At 37.5% G+C, this 21,604-nt stretch overlaps 2 protein-coding genes across 2 annotated transcripts in view; one reads left to right on the top strand and one right to left on the bottom strand.

Annotated features, from left to right (window-relative positions):
- The window catches only part of NVL (nuclear VCP-like), a 34,316-nt gene extending 14,194 nt beyond the window's left edge, over window positions 1-20,122 (bottom strand). The window contains exons 1-16 of the mRNA XM_009333660.1: window positions 20,052-20,122; window positions 18,802-18,854; window positions 18,617-18,713; window positions 17,660-17,714; window positions 16,914-17,180; window positions 15,280-15,406; window positions 14,915-14,991; window positions 14,516-14,650; window positions 12,770-12,871; window positions 10,731-10,848; window positions 10,115-10,259; window positions 7,085-7,355; window positions 4,537-4,755; window positions 3,798-3,902; window positions 2,895-2,957; window positions 1,355-1,474 (exon numbers count right to left, since the gene is read on the bottom strand). Of these exons, the coding sequence (XP_009331935.1) occupies window positions 1,355-1,474; window positions 2,895-2,957; window positions 3,798-3,902; window positions 4,537-4,755; window positions 7,085-7,355; window positions 10,115-10,259; window positions 10,731-10,848; window positions 12,770-12,871; window positions 14,516-14,650; window positions 14,915-14,991; window positions 15,280-15,406; window positions 16,914-17,168 (1,737 nt within the window). The 5' untranslated portion in view covers window positions 17,169-17,180; window positions 17,660-17,714; window positions 18,617-18,713; window positions 18,802-18,854; window positions 20,052-20,122. The remainder of the gene's footprint in view (window positions 1-1,354; window positions 1,475-2,894; window positions 2,958-3,797; window positions 3,903-4,536; window positions 4,756-7,084; window positions 7,356-10,114; window positions 10,260-10,730; window positions 10,849-12,769; window positions 12,872-14,515; window positions 14,651-14,914; window positions 14,992-15,279; window positions 15,407-16,913; window positions 17,181-17,659; window positions 17,715-18,616; window positions 18,714-18,801; window positions 18,855-20,051) is intronic.
- Window positions 20,123-21,211: 1,089 nt separating this feature from the next.
- CNIH4 (cornichon family AMPA receptor auxiliary protein 4) overlaps window positions 21,212-21,604 on the top strand; it is a 10,134-nt gene continuing 9,741 nt past the window's right edge. Inside the window, exon 1 of the mRNA XM_009333699.1 lies at window positions 21,212-21,254. Within this exon, the coding sequence (XP_009331974.1) occupies window positions 21,212-21,254 (43 nt within the window). The remainder of the gene's footprint in view (window positions 21,255-21,604) is intronic.

Below are 21,604 nucleotides of genomic sequence, written 5' to 3'. Positions count from 1 at the left end.
GGGGGGAGAAAGAGAGATATAGCACGCACGCACAGGAGTTGGAGAACAAGGGTTCAATTATGCAGTAAAACCGCTTGATGATTTTCAAGAATGTTGTTCTAAGTGTTACTGTTTTATTTTAAACATACTCTAATTATCTGTAGGTGGATTTATATTTTTGTATGTGCTGAAAATGTACATAGGGTATTTGGTGTTTCCATTGGCTTTTCAAGACCTGAGTTTCAATTATGAATCCCAAGGATTGTCACCAGTATTACAGCCTGAGCCAGTCACCGGTCTCCTGCCCAGACAGTACCTCTACATGGTTAAAGGAGGCTGTGAAGAGCAGGGGTGGGCTTCTAGGCACCAAGTTGCTGCCTGCTGCTGCCACCACAGAAGTGAAATATAGTGAGGCCAAAGCACACTCGCTCCCCCCTCCTTGGCTACCAATCTACACCTACTGTGGTACCTAGTACTGGACACCTTCTTTTACGGCTCTGTGGGAACCACCACCTCAGGACATTCAAGAAGTCAAGTCTGAACTTTTCAGCTTAGGTATCTTTCATAGGAAGTGAAGTACGCAAATTCAGAAGACAAGGTACGATTCAAAAACAGTTGATGAAACTTCCTCTCTCTTACAGACTGGAACTACAGTCTTTCTGTGAAAGTCACTGATGGCAATATCTGAACAGCACTGTACTCAACTTGTCTGTTGAAAGAAAGCATCTTTTCTTTCAGCCATCAAGATACATGCACCAGTACAGTATCATAAAACAGACGCACTTCCTCTGCATAAAAAACAGAGCAGCTTTCCTTCCAACACATGAACAGTTTGTGCTAAGAAAATAACCCCCCCCAAAAGCAGAAGTCAATTCTAGGTGTAGGTAGTTCTTATTCCAAAACAAAAAAATCAGTACAGAGAAAACTTCATGGGTGGAACAGCTCTGAAGTCCAATGCACTCCACTTACGCTCCCGCCTCAAATATTTCCATGACCCAGTTCACACTGTTCAAATCAATACATACTTCACGTGAGCATTATAGTTGCATGCAGGTATCAGGATTTGGCCATAAATTAAACACGATATTAAACTGCACTCCTTCGTCTTTTCCTACGGCTCTACACAGCCAAGTCGGTGGATATACACATATTCTCTGGATTTTATTTTCCATATATACATAGATACTAAAAAAGCATTAAGCTTTATAAACTTTGACCAACATATTTTTCCTCAAAAGTGAGAAAGCCTATCGGGTTGGTTTTTTTGGGAGATACTGAATGTAGCACCCTTCCAGGTACTTCTGTTGCTAGCGCAATGCCACAAAAGCTGCAACTGAGATAATTTATTTATGGAGATATTTTAAGAGGGACTCACTTCACGGTCAGATCTCCGAGGGCACAAAGCATCAACTTCATCAAAAAATATAACGCAAGGGGCTGAATTCCTGGCACGCTGGAATACCTGACGTACAGCACGTTCACTTTCACCAACATACTAAAACAAATGACAAATCACAGCAAAACAATGTAAGACATGAAAGATTTTGCTTGGGGGAAAAAAAAGGTCAGTTTTAAACACTATTTGAGGTGCTTTGCAAGGGGGAACCTGCTAACCAGTTTACTTCTCAGAGCAGTCGTTATCTCTATTTCCTTAGTGATGAAGATTTACATGGGAACTAATTGTCACTAGCTCACATTTGACGGTTTGCAGTACATTCAGAGTTTAATAGAATTCCTCCTTTCTGGGGAATAAATCTAACTTGCCATCATCCTGCTGATGAGAATTAACAAATACAATCTTCATTAAGGACCTTGTTGTTCTTCAGCTGTTCATAAACAAACCCAGTGAGCAATGTGAACACAATGAACATCTGAAGTTCATATAGTAGTTGCCTGAAGATGGGGGGGTGGCAGTAGGGAACTGAAAAGTAAGCCAGAATTTCACTTTGAATGGCAAATTGCAGGGGCCGGGGCTGCCAAGTTGTAAATGCAAACACTTCATTTTTTTCCAAACGTGTTTTGATACAATTTATGTCTTAACACAGTCTCTGAATCACAGCCAGGCATTTTCTCTTTACTCCACAAGGAAGTAGGACTCCTCATTAGCTTATATTATATTTCTTGCCTGTATCAGTACTTGAAGTACACATAAAAAAAAAGTTTGGAAAAAGAATAATAAAATCCCGTATTTTGGTTTTAGCTTCCACGTTACTGATAAACAGGCAACTGCCGTGGTCTTCTGAGATGTGGGCTGCAGCCACCTTGCTCAGTTCAACACATTCTCCTAACTCTAGAAGTTATATCACAGTTATATCACAACTAAAGTTATAATCACAACACTTCTAAGTCCAGTGCTTCAAAAACTCAGACTACAGAACTTTTATCTGTTAACATTTAAAATCTTTAAAAAAAAAAATCACTTCCATCAACTTAAAAAAAAAAAAAACCAAAACAAAACACATTGCTTTCCAAGGTTTCAAACTTCCATTAAGAAGCTAAAGTGACTGGCAAAACACATTTCCGAACTAGGAAGTTGAAAGTTTTATTTTGCTTAGTGAAAGCTTCTGATTTGCAGTTACTGATCAGCAATTGTTCTCACTGTAGATTTGAATTTTTGTTCTTTTTCCTGATCTACAAAAAAGCAATGATGCATCTAGTTGGTCATTTAGAAATCCTACTTCAGTTACAAAGGCTCCATCTGCCAGGTAATTTAAACCAAGACATATACTTAAACTAGCCAGATAGCTCTTTTTTCTTTTCACATGAAAAACTTCACTACTAAAACTTTAAGCAGAGGTTAAATGAGGCAACTTCAGTTGCACCAGTATCAGTTGTGTAATTATCAGGAATTTTGCTTGCCCCACGCTTTGGACAAGAATTCCATAAATAACAAAAGCACAATGATTAGTGCATACCATATTTAGCAGTTCAGGACCTTTCACAGATATGAAGTTCAGTCCGGACTCATTTGCCACGGCCTATCAAAAAGGGAAAGACAGATGTATATATAAACCACACATTTTTCATGTTTTCTTTGGTTCTGTCCATGGAGCAATAGACAAACTTAAGGGAAGGAGCATAGTTATCAACAGTTTGTAAAATACAGAAAACAGTACAAAGTATAATTACACGCAATTAAGAGGGGGAGGGGGAATTTAGCAAGGTGTTCTCTCGCTTTAATAAGGCAGTGTTCCAGATTCACACCCCACCCCCTTCCCGCATATTAGCTGAAGAATTCTCAATAATTAGCGGGAGTTAAGAAGATATATTCAACTACATAAGAGCATTTGAAGACAAAAGATGAGTGACAATCTGGAAACTTGCATGATTATCTGCATTTACACGGGGAGGCCATAAGAACTGAAATGCTCGAGGAGAAGGAAAACAAAAGTATTTTCAGTAAGGTAAATATAACAAATAAAAATACATAAATATAATAGAGGATAGATTACTTCCAAATATATAATTTAGTTACAGTGAAATATTCCATAGAAGTGGTTATCTAATAGAGTTTCTTCCCATCTTTGCCGTTTTCTTCGTAACCAACTTCATTCTTTCAAGTTTTGCAGTAATTCCCTCTCAATTCAAGCAAAATCGTAAGCATAATTGTAAATTCATGCAAAATTCAAGCATAATCGTAACTTTATGACAAGAAAATCAAATAACTTTAGCACAGAGGCCCAAATTTAATTTTCTGATGAGAAGTGGTGCAAACGCCCAACTTCTGGCAGTATCATCCAGATTCAGGCATTCCTACAAAAACATCCACTTCAAGAAGATTCTCCAGTATTTTTAAACATGTTTAGAAAATGTGTTACCTTAGCTAACAGTGTTTTGCCACACCCAGGAGGCCCTGCAAGCAGCACACCAGCTGGAGTAGTCAGGCCCAGAGCTTTAAACTGCTCTGGGTTTCGCACAGGTGCCTATAAAATAAATTATCATAATTATCTGTGACAAAAAGCTAACATGAAACTTTTCATTTCAGCTACAGTTGGATGAAAAATCATTCATAAGCAAGTTCTTTATTCCAATTCTTTATAGGCTAAAAGAATAAACAGCGGAGCAGCATCTTATTATCTTGCACTGATAAGTACCCCAAAACTGGAGAATCATTATTCAGAGGCAACGATTTTATTTACCTAGTTCTCATCTTAAGGTGCTACTGTTAAGTATCCCTCTGACTGGCAGCAAGACTGCTAACCTTCCAGCTAAGTAGTCTCCAATTCTTTGTGTGGCAGTTGTGTAACTAAGGTCATTGGTACAAAACTTTTAGAATACTTAAGATTCAGCAATAATGAACATACTGAACACTGAAGACATGAATACAATAAGTGAAACATTGAATACATGCACCAGACTTGTAACAAATTTGAAAGCAAAGTACAGAAGTATCACTATTTTAAGTGAAGATGTTGCAAAATTTCTACTTTGTAGCATGTTAGAACTCATGGGCAGCACATTATACCTTAAATAAATATTAAAAAACAAAGAAGCATAGTTTTATTTCCTGCATAGGGGAAGCACAAAAAAGTCTTTGAAAGTAAGGTTGAGACATACCAATATTGCCATAGTCAGCTCCTCCCGAACATCCTCCAGGGCTCCGATATCTGCCCATGTCACATCAGGAATTGTGACAAAGCCTTCTCTCTTGGCAGAGGGTTGCACTGATGACAGTGCAACAATAAAATCATTCATCTCAATGCACAGCTTCTGCAGCTGCTCCTCAGGCAAGGGGTCTTGCTTCTTCAGCAAATCCAGAAGTCTCTGCAATTCATCCTTAGGGTACATGGAAAGGGAGAGGGAAAGATTATGCACTGGATTAGATTTTAAGAACCATTTTTAAGGGCTTTTTCAAAGCAATACTTTCTTCAACTGTAATATTAATTACTATAAAACAAACTATTATGTACAATACACATAAAATATGTAAAATAACATTAAAAATTGACATTAATGATAAAAATATTCCAGGAAAGCACTACGTACATTTAATGCTTGTGAAAGCACTGAGCTGACAGACTACAATCTTGATTTAGATACTACAGAAACAGAGCTAGCACATGTATTTTGTCTTCAAATTTTCCTAATGCTTCTCGCACACTGATTAGGAGAAAGTTCTTTCCATGCTGAAATTTCCAAAATATGTATTAATTATATGTATTAATTCTGGTTTTAGTAAGAAATTGCTCTCAAGAGAAAGTGAGCAGCTCTGCTGAACAGCACAATTTCAGCAATTTGCAGAACATTCAGTTACATATAAACCTTTAAAACTCTTAACACACACTTTTAGATTATATACTTATTTAACATAACCTGATTTCAAGTCATCAACTCATTTCCTCAGGCTGATTAGACCTGGTTTTGTAACCAGGCCCTGATAAAGTTTGGGAAAGCAGAACAGAGATACAGGGTAATGCTTTTCAACACTGTCCCATCTTGCAGACCACAGTGCCCCAGGCAGGTACGTTCCAATTTCCCCAATCAGTTCCTTATTGGGGAATCTGAGCAAATACTTGATCAAAGAACTTTATACCTTCACAACATAAATACATCCCAGTTCTAATACGGAAAGGCAGTATCAAAGCAAACTGATACTGCACCACAAGTAAAACTATACCAGGATTTTCATTATAAGATGGAGGGAGGGAAAAAAAAAAAAATATTGTAAAAACTCTGTTAAGTTTCCCCATTTTTCCTACAGCAGTATATGGGAAAAGTATCGCTTCCTATTTCTTGCAACTAAGATAGCTCTACAACTGACCACAAAGAAACAGAAGTGTTTACAGTGGCTAATACTCCTTTTAAGCCCTCCCTCCTCTTTTTAACAGAACCATTAAGAGAAACTCTGAAATAGCCGAGACCACTGGGTTTGTTTACTTGAATTGTGTGAATGATTTTTAAAGCTTTTGTATGCTTATTTTTCCATTATAAACATAATATAACGGTTTTAATGACAATACCCTGTATTAGACTATGTCAACCTCCTGCCAGCTATCAAAATACGGCTCTGTTAGGATTAGACTTCCTCATCCTCAATAACCCCTTTGATCATGGTGATGTTGATAAAAGCTGCAACTACCTGCCCCTCCCCGCTTTCTTTTGGCTACACAAGGCCGCAGGAAACACTGGGAGGTATGCAGTATGATTATGTTATTCTAATACAAAGGCTTACTACAGCTTTTTACACCGGTTTTTGTTAATTACAATAACAGTTTTCTTTGTACACGGATTCTGGTTTTAGAAGGACTGTCAATGTGGATTTAAAACCACTTTGTTTTACTTTTCCAGACAAATCTTTAGGAAGCCTACGCATAATGAAAGCACATACACACTCCAAATTTTCAGAAGTAGGGCCAACAATTTCTATATATGATGTTCTGGTTCACTGACCGCAGCATGTTACTTGGGCCACAGAATAATTCTGGCACTGGAAATGCTATTTTCTGCAACAGAATCCCAGCTGTACTGCACATTAACAGATACTTTCTCTGCAGCTCAAGTCACATTGCTAACCCAACTTTTCTACTGGATAGAAACCTCTTCCTCAAACTTGCTATAGGTACCAGACACCACATGTGATTTACCCCAAGTAATCACATGGCTGGATGGAAAATGTAGACTGCATAAATACTTCTAGACTTTGGCTAACTGTAAGTATACCAGTTAATAATAGATCATCATAATAGGTATTTCACTGAGGGCACAGCAAACAGCTTAGTAAAAACTCAGTGCAAGTCTGATATTGTTACAATTCTCTTACAGTCAACGCACTTTTGAAGAGATATAGCCACTATTGTAACCTCTGGTCTGCCAGAAAAAAAACACAACACAAACAACGACGACGAAGAACCCAAGGAAAAAACCACGCCTTGTATAAAACATTAACATGATTTTTAGAAGGTGTGGGTTTTGGGAGCCACTTATTCAGACCCATTATATGGGTCACTAGGAGTTAAGCTTCTGGCTTAGGAACTAATATTTCTAAATCTAAATTTAATACTACGTTGGCCACAGATGTTTAAGGATTTATGAGCGATGACTTTCACAACTATAAAATGGCTCAATTCTTAAGATATTAGAGGCACATGCTTTAAGGAGCAAATACCTTAGGAGGAAGTTCTAGTTGTTTGGTATCCTCTTCCACCAGGATGTCTGTTTCTATTCCCATGCTTTCTTCAGCTGTGTTTCCTCCAGCGTGTACGTGTTTCCTTTTCTGCTTCTCAGATTTTATCAGGACCCTGTTCACTGTGCACACAGCTGCCTCACGACAAAGTGCCATCAGGTCAGCACCTACATAACCCGGAGTCAGCCGTGCTAAATGACAAAATTCAAAGGACTCTGGGAGCTTAAGTTTTCGACACAAAGTCCGAAGAATTCTAATCAAGTAGGGAGAAAAAGAACAACAAAATAAAGATGAAGCTGTGGCTTTTTTTATTTTCATATGAAAACAAACGGTATTGATTTAAGGTCTCTTTCAGTCCACATGAACTGAAGTAGTATAGTGGGAACAGTTTTCACTCAACTAGGAAGTAATCAACACCGAAACCCACAAAACTATGCTATATATTTCCTTTCAGTTCTTAAACGAAAACCAACAGCATCAACCAAGCAATGTCAATCAGTGGGTAAAAGCTAGTTTTGGTGAACCTACATATTATAGATTCTTTAAACCTTAGTTTATGCTTCACAATTGACAGAGTAGATCTCAGAGTGTACCACAGAGACGCACACAAGTTATCCACTGAGATATTTAACCTTGTATTCCTAACCTTAGGCTGCATTGTCTGTTCCATCCCACTTTTATGTATTTATTGAAGAACATCCACAACAAACTATTCTGCAAGGAGCAAATAAAATCAGACTGTGTGAGGAGCTCTGCCTTTTAATCTTCAGTATCTTTCCCTTACCATTGTCGGTAGAATATAACTGCAGATATTTCCTGCATCCCCAGTAAAATTTCTAATAGGCAATACACAGCTTCTGTGTACACCTTGTGTGTTACCTCATCCTCATTCAAAACCTAGTTACACCCACCTATGCAGTTGCATCACCAATACAAAACAGCTCTATGTAACTACAGTGAAGCGCTATGCTTCACACTTTTTTTTAAATGGGAGGTTTTTTTTCACTCTGTATCAAGGCTGAAGCTTTAAAAACCTCCTTCAAGGTCCACCAAGACTTCCTGCTGTTCTTCTGAGCCCAGGACAACTGAAAACTACATGAATATTCAAAAGAAAGACAAAAGCCAGTGTCACTGCACAAATACTGCAGTATTTGATCCCTCTGAGCAGAGGGATCAAATCAACCTGTTTAAAACAGCAAAACATCACTTCATTGGGAAAATATTTTAAAAAGGCAGCACAAACCTAAGAAGTGAAGATCTTTAATATACTTTCTAGTTCCAATGAAAACTAGTTCAAATTATTTCCAGATCAAGTAATGTAACTACGGAAAAGTTATGAAAAGAACGAGTTATTAAACTATTCAAAACTCTGAAATCCCTCCCCCACTAACAAGTGCCATCATCTCTCATTTAAATCTTTATTAGTGATATTAGCTTGGTTCTCAAGAATTTTTCAACCTGTCTGACAACAGCTGTAGCTAATCAAGTGACTCAAAGTGTAAAAAGTTAAGAACTGTAAATGGCTCATTCTGAATTAGTGTCCTACATATATTATTTTCCTTCATGTGCTTTGTACATGCACAAGAAAGCACTGCAAGTAAAGCAAGATCTCCAGGTACACTTCCTCATCCTACTCCACCCCGCTAAGGCTGTAGAACCACAGCTAAGCAGTTCAAATCATGCCTTCAGCAAGACTGATTTCTCATGTGGTAAATCAGCACACTGTAAGGACTTCTGTTTCTATACGACTTTTATTTTAAAAAAGGAACAACCCCCCCAGCAAAAGCAACCCCAAAACAAAACAGAAAAGCTGGGGGGGCATAATTTAAAAAAGGAACATAAAATGAACAGTTCCTGTAAGCCTACACCTCCAGGAACACAAATACAAACAACTGTACAAAACAATACTATGAACGAATGTGACTACACTCCAACTTGTGAATAATCTGTACACACTATGACAGCTTTCCCATTCAAAACTCCTATCCTTTGGAACAGTGCTATTTCTGGGAATATATTTTTAACATGAACCTAAGAATATCATAGAATCAGAACTCTCATCAGTCAACTCTTTAGTTCTACCTCTAACCACTTGCATGTTTTTCCACAACCAAGAGGAACATAATTACTACAGGGCTGTAGATCTGGAGGGGGGAAAAAAAAAGTGGAAGCATGGCCAGAAGGGGAGGGGGGGAAGGAAGGGGAAAAAAAAAAAAAAAATAAAAAAAGGTGGTATGGCCAGTAGTGCTGACAACACAGAGTGAGCAATGCTGCAGGCAGAACAGTTTGCTTTTTCAACCTAGAAATAAGATTAGTTGAGCTAGAAGGAACTTATCCTTTAACCTTTCTTTCCTTCCCATAACAAGATAAGCCACAGCTGTTTTCACAATTCCCTTCCTGTGTTTTCTGCTGTTGTGGAAATGAGTAGCAGTTCCTTTTTAATTAGAAAGCAAAAAAAAAAAATTTTTATCTAGTCTGGTGGTCACAGATCTTTGGAGTAAAAAGGGCCAATTACACAAAACAGGATGACCTCAGCTTAATGCCCGGACTGGTGTATTTCCATGAGGAATGGAATGGAAGAATCTAGGCCTGTTGCTTAAGGTACGTGCTTGAGAGGACTAACAAACAGGCTATACTTAATTTATGTTCCTGATTTAATAGTTACATAGGGAGCACCAAAGACAGACTGTTAACTTCCTGAACAACAGAAAAGATGTATTTAATTCCGCCATCTATACTGTTAAGGCATTTGAAAATCCATTAACGTAATGCTAAAAGCAGATTTGCACACAAGAAAGGAAACCACCCCAAATGTAGACACAGCTACCAAGACAAAGACTGGATGCACGCTTAATGTCTTCTGGACTTCTCAGTGTGTGCTGACCCATAGGTGTGTACAGGTACAAATAGGACTAAACACAATAAAGTACTTTTCCTTAATTTGTATAACTTACACATTATTTCCTTATTTATTAATTAATCAAAAAGAAGCTTAAACTTTATTACACATACTTTTCTCTTGCTGCTTCATCTGGGATCCCTAAACAAATTTCTCGATCAAATCTCCCAGCTCGCCTCAGAGCAGGGTCCAGTGAGTCAGGTCTGTTTGTTGCTCCGATAACAAGGACCTGGGTAGCGGCAGCCACGTTATTCAAGTCTAAAGGAAGGAAGGAAGTTAGTACTCCTACTCACCATCTCAACTTTGTTCTGATATCTATGCGGCTGTTTCTGCAGCCACACAATAATCCTCAGAACAGCAGAGATAAACTAACCAACAGTCATACTAAACTGCTGTTCATCCTTATTTCTACTACCTAGAATTTGCATTTTGCACAATGAAGCAAAAATAAGCATTTCAAATGACATTTGACACACTTTCCCCATTATATCTGTTTATACAACAGACAGGCTTATATAATGCTGTACAGACCACTGTGAAAATAATGTAGTAACAACCCCTCAAATTTATTAGAATCTTCCCACCACCCCCCAGGTAAACTGTGCCAAAATACGAAAAATTATTACCACTATCTCCACTAAAGTAACCACGAGTCACTACTGAAGGAAAGCAGACAGTGAGCCTGATAATTAGAAAGTTTAGCTTAGTACAGATGTTCCTGAAACTGACCGTCCATACAAGTTAGGAACTGAGCAACAATTCTCCGCTCCATGTCCTTCGATGCAACTTCTCTTTTTGGGGTGATTGCATCAATCTCATCAATGAAAAGGACACATGGTGCACTGGACTAGGAACAAGAAATATTAGTAATTACAAAATTACACTGACAGTGTATTATGAGAGAGAAAGAAGTTTTTCAGATTTTCTGTTCTATAATTGTTACTGAAGTCTGCTGCACTACCAACCTGTCCTGGAACAATTCTGTTGTTCTTATTGACTGTCTGGAGAGCTGCCAGACTATGAAACTGTGCTGAGCTGAGGCTATGAAACAATTAAGGCATGAGATTCAAAATGTCTCTACCTATTGTTTGAAATTTAAGTTCACCTCTATGTTGCTTTATGTTTTCCATAAATATTCCATTGTCACTGCTTACTTGCTTAAGTCCAAAAAAGAAAATCAGACAAGAAAGGTCTGGGGTTTTTTGTTTGTTTGTTTTGTTAGTGACATTAGAGCTGTGGAATTTCAAGATCTAGTATTACTTACACGCATAACGAAACAAGAAGAGCAGTAGGTGGTCATGAAAAATGATCTGCCAACTTCAAGATTACAACAGAGCCTGACCACGTTCAAAGAATAAAAATGAGCAACTCCAACAAGTGTTCTAAAATTCCATGTACATCATGTTCATAAAAAGCCAACACAAATATAGAATAATAATTAGTGTAAGTAATAGAATAGTGTTTAACTGACATAAGATTAATATCCTCAAAAAGCACTAGTAGTGCAAATGAATACGTAAGGAAAACGCTAGAATTGTCTTCAGAAAAAGTCCCATATAAAAAAAAAAGTGTATTTTAAAACCCACGCATTCTGTGTTATCAGGTAGCAACTGCGCCATCTAGTTGTCATTCACTTTTCCTCTACCTGATAGAGGAAAAAAATGCAACTGAGCTATAAAGATTCCACAGTACATGGCATAAGGTACAGTGGAACTATTTCTTTTTTTATCCCCTGCACAAAAATTTGGTACAAAAGTTAAGTTGAAAAGCCACTTAAGTGAATGCGAGGGACTATAAGAAAGGCAATAGACTTTATTTTTAAACAGATTTTACGCAATACATTTTTTCAAAAATAATTTTTATAGCAACCTCCCCTCAATCACTATACATACAAAAGACATGTAATTTCTGAAAACTCTGTGCAATCATTTATTTAATTTTATTCTAAATAACATCTTAACTGGGCTTTCTAAAAATTAAAATGTAGTATGAACCGGAAACATAATAATCTAAGAGCTTCACAATCAATCCTTTTGCCCTGTTTAGCATCCTTTTATACAGGAACATACTCTAAACACCTATATACAGTTGTGGGGGAGAGTAGAAGAACAGAATAAAGTTGGAAAACCAGAACATTCTGAGAGGTCAGGAACAGAAAACTGTCATCATGAAATAAAACATTAGCCACATACTAAAAAAGGAAAATCTGCATTTGTTTAAATTAAAATTATATCTCAACCTGTCTAGTTCTCTTTCCTTCTTACTAAGTCTGAAAGTTGCACCAAAGCAAGACTTCAAGCGTAACTTGACTCCTGCTCTTACAATATTTGTCCAAAATTTCTTACTTTGTACCTAAACCCCTAAAGTTTTAAGTCCCTCGCATTCACTCAAATTCCATGCTATACAAAAAACAGCAAAAAAAACCCCCTTGCAACAAAAAACACAGTAAACTGCTCTTACATCTTTTTTATTTTTATAAATCAAGCCAAGCAGCTCCAAATAGGTGAATAATTTATGTTGCTCACTTTACATTGATATGATGAACTATCTTTTGTCAAGATTTCAGAATAGTAATCATTGTGCTCTATGACAGCATGACAGTACAATGGAATTCTGGCCACAGAAGGGGAGACACTATGACTTGTATGCAGCAGTATAAAGATTCACTCACTAATATTCACTCAAATTCAAAACACAGCAACAAAGTATGAATCTTTGCAAAGAAAAGGACAAACAATTCACAGTGTTATTTCCAATGGGCGCCTCACCACAGCCAGCTCAAACAATTCTCTCAGTTTCTGCTCAGATTCCCCGGACACTCCAGACACCATCTCCGTCGCTGCCACTTTCAGCATCGGGAGCTCAAGCTCCTGAAAGAGACAAGGAATGCTGTGTGATACATCCAGAGATTAGAAATGTTGGCTGTCCTAGAGGACTAATATTTTCCAGTACGACATCTTTTACACCCAAATATTACGTAATCAAGACTAAATCTTAAAGAGCTTTTAAAAAGATGAGTAGCATCCTCCAGTCTAAAATGGGTCTGAGCCATTTGGCCAACTGAACAGAGATGGATACAAAGAACAAGCTTCCCTAATTCAGTTAGAGAACGACTGCACTGTCAAATAGCTTTGCGCCTCGGTCCCCAGTCCAATCCTTCACAACGCATATATTTCAGTTCATGCTTGGGCTCCCTTGAGAAAATTGTCTATTTCCATCTGTAACAAAGCATTGCTTAGCAATGTGGAAGAGATCCCCACCAGGTTTGTATCCCTTCGTCTTGCTCCAGAAATATCCGAGCAGGACTGCACAATAAGATACCTGTAAAGCTCACGCTCAATGTTTTCTCCTATTAAAAATAAATGAAATTGTAACTTTGATAGACCGTAGCACACTATTGCTACAGGTAGTTGCAGCCTATTTCAAGCTCTTTGAACTACGTATAAAAAAAAAAAAAATCCTAATTTATACAAGTCACAGCCACCAGACGCACAACCTGGGGCTTGGAAGAGATTATTTGCCTTAAATAGCACTATTGAAAATCTCTTATTTAAGAAAAATGATTTAAGAAGTAGTCATTAAATTTATCTCCTCTCTGAAAGTTTTTCACTTGTGTCATGTTTCTTTCCCCAAATTTAGTACCCTTCCAGGATACAAATATGCACTGAAGTATTAAATATCACAGATTCATTCAATGGGTACCTTTTTACAGTAAGGCATTAAAGAGAAAAAACCCAAATCTTTTTCATTAAAACAGTTGAAACAATGTCAGAAGGGTCTAACCAACGTTTAAGGAATAAATATCAATAATTTCTTTCAAAGATAAAATCTGCACTACAAAAGTTCATAATTTACATGTACCTAAATTTAAGGTTATAATCTGTGACATTTAAGGAACAACTGTATTAAAGAAAAACAAATGTCCATGGTTATCACTGAATAGCCCTAAATAGCCCTTAGATTTCTATCCAAAACAGGCACATAGCAGCACAGCAGCCCTACCACACACCAAACTATTAACACCAATAACGTCATATGCTCTGAAATCATTAGTTTGACACAGGCAAGGCAACATCCAGTTTTGGAATTCAGAAGTCACTGTTTAACGGATGCCACCCAATAGAATCAATGTAATGCCTCATAAAAGATGAGGCATTGATGAATCCAGACTTAAAACAAAACACTATGGTAAATTTAACCAAAAGTATCTTTCATTTATAGCCTTCTCAATACCCATGCCTATATTGCTGTCCTGGGAATGCCTCAAAACAATTAAGTCAAACATAAAACCCTGTCACTATGTCCCCTCTTCATATATGAGGTTCTATCAAGTACAGATTCAGATAGAATTTAAACAAAGGAAGCGAAGATGAATATATTTTAGACTAAGACAGGAAGGAGAGAAAAGAGATAAAAAGAAGAGGAAAAGATCTAGTCTATCATGAATGAGGATTTTTTTTTCCTCTAAATATAATTTAGAAAAAGGAGAAACTGTAAATTTAAAGCTGTCTCACCCCAGCAATTGCCTGTGCAAGTAGTGTCTTTCCACATCCTGGTGGTCCATGTAAAAGAAAACCGCGAGGTGGAACCACACCTACGTGGTTATAGACTTCGGGATGACGGACATGAATGAGCATTTTGCATACTTCCTGTTAAGAACAAGAGAGACCTCAATTTAAATTGCAGAAATCAGTATTATAGAGAGGCCAAAATAAATGTTTATTAATGTAATTTCAGTGGTTGCTTTCAGAAAGATTAATCAAATGAAAAAAACCCAGAACTTTGTTGCTGTTGGTATAAGCAGCTATTCTCAGTGTCACGCAGATGAATTCTGCCAGATTTCTTTTTTGTCATTTTTCATGCGACATTTTATTCAGTGTATTCTGAATCCCACAAGTAAAATTTTAACTAACCTTTAAAGTTTCATCATTGCCTCCTACATCCTCAAACTTCACTGAAGGATGGTAAAGCTCTCGTACTTTACTTCTAACTGTTAAGGAGAAAAAGTCATGCAAATTTAGACGTGGCCTAACAGTAGTTGCTAACACCGAACAAAAAAGTACTCAGCCTAAACAATTAGCTAAGTACATGGAGTAGTATTATTTTTTGGTAGTAGACACAGGACCGGAGTATTTTTTTAGTACAACATTAAGGTTAAATTTCTTAACAGAATGGTTGAGGTCACTTCTCTGCACCTCAGAAAACACTTCTCTGGTAATGGATTCCACAGTCAAATACCATCTCTGTTTGGAACAGCATGCCAAAAATAACTTCTCACCTTTCTCTTTAAGTAAGATGGAATCAATTTCTCCATCTACATCTGGAAATTCTTCTTTTTTTCTTTTTGCTCTCTTACCCTTTGTCTTCTTTCTTTCACTCTCCAAGACAGAAAATTCTGTTGATTTCTAGGGCATAAAACCAGAATTATATACACAAAACCTTCCAAGTCAGTGAATTTCTGCAAATACTTAAAAGGCCAAAATGCGTGTCTATGATGCTTAACTTACACACATTATACGAATAAAGACAAGCAAGGCAGGAATTTAACCCCTTCTTTCTGTAGACTTTTTTTTTACTTAGGATTTGCCTTTTTTTTTTTTAAAGGGTTAATTACACCAGTCACTTTTTTGCTAAAAGTACATACTTATAAGCGAAAAACCCCCAAACAAACCCCCCCCAAAAAACCCAAAACCACTAACCAAAATCAGACACCAGTCTTTTGCATACCATAGAGCAATCCACTTTGGGGATGAATAAAACTGTATCAATGTATTTACTCCAATGGAAACAATTTTTATTACTAGTAAGTCATGAGTGGCTGTAAGAAAATATTATTCAGTGCTGACACAAGTTAACTACATGTAAGAAGAGGGCTAATACAGGAGAAGTGAAAAAAAGAGGTTCAATGAAAGTTAGCTTTTTGGGTTGGGATTTTTTTTTTTTTTTTAGAATACAGTATGGCAAACATTTTACAATTTGAAGATCTGCCTTGTATTCAATTACCCTGTATAAAGGGATAATTTGTCAAACCTGCCTATTCAATAAGCATTTTGCGTAATCAGAAAGGTAGATGTAAATGTAGTTCTTCCTTCACATAAAAAAGAGCATCCCGCAAAAACATCTTGTCAGCCAAACAACATAAATGTTATCTCCCATACATAAATGGAAAGTTTTCAATAGCTGAACAAAGTTGTTTTTTTCTAAATAAGAAAGAAAGAGTTGGGGGCGGAAATCATAAAGTGGGCAATACATCTGGATGGGGAGTAGGACCTATTTTTAACTGCTTTATAAATCAATGCAGTTTCCTTTCAACTTCCCCAACTCTTATCCATCCAAAAAACTTCAGCTTTCCCCAGGCTCACTAAGACTTAGTCACTGGCTAAGGGAGACTACATGCTACGGCTACAGCAAGCCACATGCTTCCTGACTAGTTAGGCTGGTCACTGGCAAATGGAATAAATACCAGCCAAGTTCCACTTACCTTTTTCTCAGTACGGGCACTAATCTGGGTCTCCCTAAATACTGAGCACTGCATTTTCCTCAAAAAAGGTGGAGGAAATTCATAATTTTGTGACTTTTTACCTCCTATACAAACATGCTTGAAATGGGCTAGAAGGTTCAAAAATCACTTCTGACACAGCAGAAAAACAGGGTAAGCCCTTTCTTCTTCAGAAACCAAGCTAAAAACAAGTACTCCACTGGGCTTAAGCCAATCTTTCCCTTCTATTTCACACATGCACTATCTTTAAACACAGCATGCGTGTTTGTAATAAAAATAATATATTTTAAAAATCCAGAAAGACAAACAGTCCTTTTGGTCTTAGTATCACCCTTCAAAAGCCTGTCAAATCACACAGGAAATTATATTCATACTTGCTACTTAAATCCCATTGAGTTTGTAAAACACAGTACCTCAGAAATCAGTTTCTTCTCATCTCCTTCTCCGTCCTCAGAAAGGTCAATGAAAAAGTCTTTTCCACACGGAGTTTTATCAATGAACCAGCCCCCTTCAGAGATGCGTGTTTCGACTCTTGCTCCTGGTGAGAGGGCGCTTGTTTGAGGAGCTGTTCGCACAGGAGGGGGGATTTCCATTGGTTCATTTTTTGGAGTGGTTGGAACAGAATCGGGATTTCCTTTCTTGTATAAGCTCAGCAGGGAACTGTTCATATGATTTGTAGACTGCAGATTCATGTATTTTGAAAGAAAATATGCAAGTTATAATTTGGATTATTTCTATTAAGAGACCAATGAAAACTTTCATAAATCTCAGTTAGCATCCTCGCTGGAGAAAGTGGTCCTGCATCTTCCAACCCACTCCTCTGCAAATCAAATGACTGCATACAAAAATACATCTTCTGGTTGAAGAGGCAACAGCCTTTGCGAGCGATAGTCAGATGTGTCAGTTCCTTCAATCATTTCATTCATTTGATAGCCAAGTCTTTTGGGCCCCCAGCATGCTTTCCTCAGAAGTGATTCCCCACCACACGTTCTTCAGAAAATAGCCTCCTTTTAGCTCTATAGATTCTCAGTTGGAATTGCCAACTCTGGCTATACCCAATCTTCATCTCTACTTTTAAACCCTCCAAGTGCATTGCGATTTCACCACATAGAATCATGTGTTATGCAAATACAAACAATCATAATAAAATACAACTTACTAGATCTTCCGGATAATCATCATAATCGGAGAGATCTGTGGCACTTCCTGCAGTCCTTTACATGGAAGGAAGACAAAAACTATTAATGTATCAGAGCAGAACCGCAAGTGAGACACCCACAAAACAGGACAAATGCAATTTCCACATCATGGTTCCCCACACCCATGGTAGGTAGCCTAAGACTGGAGGAAAACTCCTGACTAGCATGCTCTAAATTTACTACTATGAAGAGTTAAAAAATGCATCCTTTCCAAGCCTGTGATGAGTTGGATCAACTTGGCAACCTGGCTGAAAGACAGTCCTAAAAAAAAAAAAAGTGATGTCAGACCAATCTGATTCAGTTCACCAAGAGACCACACAATCACCAATGCTGGCACAAGGGAAGTGGTAGCAAATCACTGCTGAACTAGACTCGCCCTTCTGATTACAGTGCCGTAATTGCCCATGAGACCCTTAGTATCTATATCAGGTTAGAGAAACCAGAATGGTCCGTGAGACTATGCACAGGGTTAAGAGTTAGGAAATCTTAATTCCAATCTCATACCCAGTGGCGATTTACTCTGAATAGCCCGTCCTGTAGTTTTATCTCTCAGATTAGCTAGTATCTCTCACACCCAAGAAAGATTAAGAACAAAACAAAGGAACTGAATCACACGAGGACTGGGGCCTTATGTGGAAAACTATCAAGGAAGCCTCAAGGATATCCACTAATTCAGGGCTGTATGTTCCCCATAACAGAAAAGTCATGATTGGCTCTAGTATCTGCTTCTCTTCAGTGAAAAAAGTGCTTCCATTAAGTACAGGTAACTTCTGATGAAGACAAGCCTATGGGAAATCAAGGATCTATCTGTAACCTTGAAACTACCAAAATTTAATAACACGAAGACAGAAAGCTTTAAAGAAATTATAATACTAATGGCATTATTAAAGTAATCTAATGGTAAAAATCCTTCTTACTCATTTTTCTCTTGTTGTCTTGCTCTTTTTGCCACATGTTCAGCTTCTAAAACTGCTAAATCTTTGCGTTCTTTTTCATTATTAATTATTTCAAACACTGAAAGAAAAAGTTCAAACATGGTAAGAAAACAGCCAAAGTGTAATCAAAGAATTTGGCATTTTGGACATAACACTAACAGAACTACCTTTTTCGACTTGTATTCTAAAAGCATTTCTTTTTCTTCGTCCATACTCTGCACTGAAAAAAACAAAATGAACAGGTTACACCAACTGCTTTTTTCCCCTCAACATACTGCCATTCTCAGAGGAAAAAATACATTGTAAGTTGACACCCAAGCTTCTACGCAAGTTTTTCTTAAAAACCAACTATGTGAAAACGTGATTGGTTTTTCTTAAGCCTGGAATAACTCAATCACCAGGATGAAACAAAACCACTAAACTATACTGGTCTCTAAAGGGATGTTTAGTAAAAATTACCAAGGTCCTTTTTAACTGTAGCTATAGAGAAGTAGCAATGTACAAGTGAGCACACTGGATTCTATTTCACAACACTCCCGGGTTTTTAATTTTAATTCAAACAAGAACATATGGACACAGGACTACGGTCTAGAAAGAACAGTCCAGCAAGGAATAACTGTTCTAATTAATAATGAGAAAAATGAGAAAAAATCGGATTCATCTGATTCTATGATAAAAATCTGATTCAATGAGCATCCTTAAATGCAAACAAAAATCAACCTTTTACCTTCACTTACTGAGGGTATATTTTATTTATTTGCTTTTATACAGTAGCTGACAGAGGAAAAACAAAACAAAAAGCCAAGACCTGTAAGCATCCTAAGCAAGGGGTTTGGCTCCCTTTCTCTAACAAGGCACAAATAAATAGAACATGCAAACACGAATGAATATACTTCTCCACCTTCATTAACCCCCACACCCACCAATGATCTGCTGAAATACAACCTTGCTCCCCACCCAAAAAAGCAAAACAGCCTAAAAATAATTAGGCAAGACTGACTGTCCTGCTGAGCAACTGAGCAAGATTTAGTGTCTTACTGAATCCTGTAACTCCCCCAGCTGCCTGCACTGAAGCGTTATTTTCCCCTCATATTTAATGGCAACTGGGGTAAGGACCAACATGCTGTAATGCATCTGTAGCTGTTCAATTAAAAAAAAAAAAGCAACCACAAAAAACAAACCACAACTAGATCTTGCAATGCCAATGCATTAATAAAATATAAGTTACTAGATATATCAGCAGAGGAAAACACTGGAGTGGAAATGATCTTCCTGTTTCAATCAACCTCAACAACTGGTAATGAAGTTAACGTAAATAAAATTAAGATTTTGATTAAAAATACACAAATGCAAAATAACAAGATAAATATATTCCATATTTTGAATGTAGAATATAACAATACAAATCTTTGCTCACCTGTAGGTTTTCTGCAAATCAGATGCTAGAATTCCAATGTCAACATACCGGCCACAGTTACTACTTGCAAGATACTGAAATGAAGAATTTTAAGCAGCAAATAAGATCTTTGTCAATCACTTCACCAGAACAGCTAGATCAAATATGCCTATTTCAAACTCTACTCTTCTTAGAAGTCAAAGTGAAAATCAGAAGCAGCTTTGAACTGCCTTGGAACACACTGACAGGATTTCCCAACGAAGTGGGAAATGCTTATTCAGACACGGATAACTAGCTAGCTACGCTTCCCGGGGAAAAGCGGCATACTGTATTTTGGTGCTTCGGTGACTTCTGCTGGTGCAACTCCGTTGTTTTTATTTAGTAAGAAAGATGACTTTGTAACCCACACACCATCTTACTGTCAATCCTTCTAAAGTGATTGGTTTCCCTCAGTTAACCTCCTTTTGTTTTAGGTCTCCTACCTTAAAAATGAAACAACCTACATCAATTAGTACGGATACCGTCATAATAAGAACTTTAATCTTTGCAAGATGTTTCAAAAAATACTATAGAAAAGTATACAAATGAAAGTGAATTCTATCAAGCCTTTTTTTTTTCTGACAGCAGCTGATCCAACCCATTTTCAAACCACAATTATGAAAGTGTGAGAAAACATACTAAATTTCAGGTACAACTGTATTCCATTTGCTTTCTTCCCCCGCTCTCCAAATTAGGAGTGAGAAGAAGTTTCAATACCGTAATGGTGGATTCCTTCTTGAAAAAAGAAAAAGGAGACAGAGAATCTCTCTAAAAGATACGGTATCACAAATGTCACAGCAAGGAGAATTTCAAAATCTCATTTAAATTAATACCTCTATCTAAAACAATCAAATTGCTTAAAATTGAATACAGAATTATTTTTTAAAATTACGTTACAGTTCACATCACCCACGGGCAGCTACTGACCTGCAGAAAATATCAAGCCTGCCATAAATCCAGCTGGCTCTTTCATTTCAGAATAGCCAAGACATAGTCACCGTGATCTTGTAAAGGAAAATAAGCAAGCTCCCTCAAGCAGCCGCTCACATTTTAAGGAATTAGAAGCGGAGTACACGTCTACACAGACGCAGAAAAATGGTATTTAAGTCACCATAAATATTCGTAAAATATAACACGGCGCTATGCCGCCTGAAGGAATCACTGTTCTCCCCACTCTTCACATCTGTATTATGGAAGTAATCACATTTTTTCCCTCTCTTCACTTCTTTCATATAATCGATGTACATGTTTCCAGACGTAAACACTTCCAATTTGCCTATATCTACCCAGAGCGGGGTTTTTTTTTTTTTGACTATTCATTTCACACTTGAAACAGCAGCCAGCTTCAGGATCAGAAGTACTGAAGAGGATGGAACAAAGCAACACAACAAAGCAAACAAAAGGACCTTTTTAAAGCTCCTCTTAAAGCCTTTTTACAGTCCCGAGAGACGGGGCCGGGTTTCGGCGCTCGCTGCCGCTCCCTCCCGCACCTGAGCGGGCCGGATGCTCAAGGCCTCCTCCAGCGAGAAGGGGGA

This window comes from Pygoscelis adeliae, unplaced genomic scaffold (genome assembly GCF_000699105.1).
Source record: "Pygoscelis adeliae isolate BGI_AS28 unplaced genomic scaffold, ASM69910v1 Scaffold1, whole genome shotgun sequence".
Taxonomy (NCBI): Eukaryota; Metazoa; Chordata; class Aves; order Sphenisciformes; family Spheniscidae; genus Pygoscelis; species Pygoscelis adeliae.
The sequence above is the reverse complement of the archived record's forward strand: the minus strand, read 5'-3'. Positions and strand labels throughout refer to the sequence as shown.